Source organism: Myotis davidii, unplaced genomic scaffold (genome assembly GCF_000327345.1).
Source record: "Myotis davidii unplaced genomic scaffold, ASM32734v1 scaffold356, whole genome shotgun sequence".
NCBI classification, from domain to species: Eukaryota; Metazoa; Chordata; class Mammalia; order Chiroptera; family Vespertilionidae; genus Myotis; species Myotis davidii.
The window spans coordinates 967,772-971,966 of NW_006288188.1; the positions used below are offsets into that span (position 1 = coordinate 967,772).

General features: G+C 42.3%; 1 protein-coding gene across 1 annotated transcript in view; it reads left to right on the forward strand.

The window, feature by feature from the left end:
• HSD17B11 (hydroxysteroid (17-beta) dehydrogenase 11) overlaps positions 1–4,195 on the forward strand; it is a 29,168-nt gene that overhangs the window by 13,556 nt on the left and 11,417 nt on the right. Inside the window, exon 5 of the mRNA XM_006760061.2 lies at positions 3,393–3,546. Coding sequence (XP_006760124.1) covers positions 3,393–3,546 — 154 coding nt within the window. The remainder of the gene's footprint in view (positions 1–3,392; positions 3,547–4,195) is intronic.

Sequence of the window (4,195 nt, forward strand, 5' to 3'; positions counted from 1 at the left end):
CGAAACTCTGGCTAACACATCTTGTCAATTCAAATAGCCAATTTATAAGCATGAAAGTTATCAGTGTGGGAAGACAAGGTGAAACTGAGTTCTGATCATTAGCTCGTAATGAAGTGTTATTTAAAAAAGTAATTTGGAATAAGAAATACTAATTCAGATTACTAAGAATAAGAAATTTGATATACTGTTACAAAGTGCAGGAAAAAAACGCACTCAACCTAAAGTTCAAAACCATAAAACTATTTTAACACACTCAAGATCATTAACTCTGAGTTTTAATATATTCCTGCATTCTTGATTCACTTAAGAAAAATCAGAAAATACACTTCAGTAAAAGAAAAAATTACTGATAATTTCACCATGCAGAAAAAACCCTGGTAAGCATTTGTTATAATTTTTTAGGGCATTTATTTATTTATTTATTTATTTTAAATGTTTTTATTGATTTCAGAGAGAGGAAGGGAGAGATAGAAACATCAGTGAGAGAGAATCATTGATTGGCTGCCTCCTAGCTTGAAACCTTGGTTGGTGTCCTGACCAGGAATCGGACTGAGACCTCCTGGTTCACGAGTCAACGCTCAACCACTGAGCACACTGGCCGGTTAGGGCATTTTCAATGCAGATATATAGTCATGCATTGAAAAAAAAAAACCTACATACATGATCTTGCTTTTTTAAAACTTATTAAAATGAACTTTTTGCCTGTTAATAAATGTATATGTGCTACATCATCTTCAATTTCTGCATGGTATGCAACTGTTTATTTAATTTATCCATTATTATTGGGTCCATTTGTCTGAACTCTTTATATATATATATTAGAGCGGAAGAGAGAGGGATAGAGAGATAGAAACATCAATGATGAGAGAGAATCATTGATCGCCTGCCTCCTGCATGCCCCCTACTAGGGATCAAGTCCGCAACCCAGGCATGTGCCCTTGACCAGAATCGAACCTGAGACCCTTCAGTCCACAGGCCGACGCTCTATCCACTGAGCCACACCGGCTAGGGCTGGACTCTTTTTTTTAACATTTACATATTTTTTACATTTTTCCCCTTAATGTTGAGAGGATTATATGTTTTCATTAGACTGATTTCATTTTTTCATTGGGAAACCCAGGTAGGTGCTCTCTACCCAGAAACCTGGTTGAAGTTCCTCTCAGCTGATTATCATCCGCTGCTCTTTCCCCAGTATCATATCAAAATCTAATTAAAATGTGGTACTGTTTTGGTGACCATTTGTTTAATTACATTACCAGTTCAGCAGATGAAATAGAATGGCTCAAAATAAAAGTGATTTCCGCAAGATAAATTACTTCTCTGTCACACACAAAGTCGGAGTTAACAGGCCTCCTCTCCTCTGCAAAGTTTCAGGGTCCAGGCTCCTTCCCCGATGTTTTTGCCGTCACTAAGGTGCCGTGCCCGGACTCTGTCAGCTGCGAGGAACACAAAACTTAAACTGGCCCAGGCCAAAGAGGACTTCTTTTGCCTCTGTGATTAAAGTCTCAGGCAGGCTTTCCTTCTCTTTGGCAACTTAGCTACCAGCAGTTCCAGAAGGGCATCCATTCAACTCCGAGTCCGGCAGGTTGGTAGAGAAGATTTACATTTTAAATAATTTAATCTAGCAGTCTTTCTTTTTAAGCCTTAAATATTTATCTAAGCTTCAAAAAAAAAAAAAAGGTGCCCCAGCCAGTTGTGGCTCAGTTGGTTGGAGCGTTGTCCCGTACACCCAAAGGTGTAGGTTCCATTCCCAGTCAGGGCATATACCCAGGTTGCAGGTTCAATCCCTGGTCAGGGTGTGAGGCAGCTGATCAATGTTTCTCTCTCACATCTCTCTATCTCTTTTTCTTTGTTCTCCCCTCCCTCCCTCCCTTTTCCTCTCTAAAAAATCAATAAAAAATAAAATTAAAGAGAACTTTCCACAGCTTTGTATTTTCCAAAGCACAGGTTAATTTATAAGAATTTACAGCTACTTTATATAATTGTTAATCCATACAGATTTATAGAAAAACAATCTATCTGATAATGCCACTGAACTTTGCACACTTTAAATTGGTTAAAATTTAAAATTTTGTTATATATATTTGTTTACATAATTTTTTAAAATTAATGTTTTATTTTAATAACTATTGAATTATACACTTTAAATGGGTCTATATGGTAGGTGAATTTATATCTCAATAAAATTGGTTTTTTTAAACATCTAACTGGAAGCATAATGTCCACTTAAAATATGATTAATGCCCTTTCTCTTTCCAAATGTGCTCTGATGGAAAACTGAAGATTATTATATAACTAGTGGCCCAGTGCACAAAATTCATGCGCAGTGTGTGGGGGGGGGTGTCCCTCAGCCTGGTCTGCACCCTCTCCAATCTGGGACCCCTCGGGGGATGTCTGATTGCTGGTTTAGGCCCGATCCCACAGTCGGACATCCCTCTCGCAATCTGGGACCAATGGCTCCTAACCACTCACCTGCCTGCCTGCCTGATCACCCCTAACTGCCTCTGCCTCGGCCCCTGCCACCGTGGCTTTGTCCAGAAGGAGGACTGAACAACTGGAAGATGTCTGGTCGACTCGGACTAATTAGCATATTACTCTTTTAGTAGTATAGATTAGGACATTCTGTAAACTGAAAAAGCACACATTTTATCAGAAATTTTAAAGAAATTTACATATGCTATTCTAGAATTATGACTGGTGTTTAAATGCTATGAATAGTAAACTTTGACAAAGAACACTGATTTTGGTTCAATACACATCCATCAGTAAGGGCTTTCCCATGCACCTTCTCCCTCCCCACCCCCACCCCCACCTCCCACAACTCCTTTGGATTTGGGTTTAGAAGTGACCTCCAGGGCTGGATTAGGGGCCTCCTCCTGCTCCTACAGTGTCCCCCCTACCTCGTGTTCCCCCTTCATAACACTGATTGCACTGTGTGGTCCATGCTTTATTTTAAAAAAAATATTTTTATTGACTTCAGAGAGGAAGGGAAAGGGGGGGCGGAGAGAGAGATAGAAACATCAATTGTGGGAGAGAATCATTGATCAGCTGCTTCCTGCATGCACCCTACTGCAGACTGAGCCCTCAACTGGCGCATGTGCCCTGACCAGGAATGGAACAGTGACCTCCTGGCTCCTAGGTTAGTGCTCAAGCACTGAGCCTGTCAGTGCTGCTTAGACTTGAACGTGCCTCAGTTTCCCCAAGGATCTTCTGAATGCAGGTTCTGTGTCAGTAGGTCTGGGCTGGGCGTTTTTGAGATCCAGGTGCTGCCCATGCTTCTCGACAGGGGACCGCACTTCACTAAGGAAAACAGATCTCTGAATTACATAGAAGCAGCAGCTTTCTTGAATTTTTTCTTGAAAATACAGCGACCTCTCTCTGTGCATTTGCAGCTCCAGCAAGTTTGCTGCTGTGGGATTGCACAGATTTAATCCTTTAAATACCTGGTATTCAATGCCCTTAGCTCATCTCAATTTCAGCCTCTGTAGATTGTGTGAAAACAGGTGTAGAGACAAAGAAAGAGGGAGAGAATGTATACAAGTGTTCGTATGAATGACACAGGTGAACCTGCTCCTCCTCCCTTTTCCTTCCCCTAAGCCAGTGATGGCGAACCTTTTGAAGCAGAATGTATACACGTGTTTGTGTGAATGACACGGGTGAACCTGCTACTCCTCCCATTTCCTTCCCCTAGGCCAGTGATGGCGAACCTTTTGCATGTGTGTCAGAGGTGACACGTGAACTCATTTTTTGGTTGATTTTTCTTTGTTTAAATGGCATTTAAATATCCTATTTAATAATAGGCAAACATGGTAATTGACTGTACCTTCACTATGCCTCCCATTGGCTAATCAGTGCAATATGCAAATTTACCACCAACAAATATGGCGGCTAATTTGCATATGTAGGCACCAAGCAACAGAGCAAAGCCTGCCGGCCCGGACAGGAGCAGCAAGCGAAGGGTGGCGGAGTGAGCTAAGAGTGAAGAGGGAAGCCCAAGGCGCCGGACCTGCTCCCAGCGCCCAAGTGGCAAGCAAAGAACATAGAGCAAAGCTCACCATGCCAGCCCCGCCCCCAGGGCCCAAGAGGTGAGCAAAGAGCAAAGCCCACCGCGTTGGCCCTGCCTTCGGGGCAGAAGTGGTGAGCGAAGAGTGAAAAGCAAAGCCCGCCACACTGGCCCTGCCTCCGGGGCCTGAGC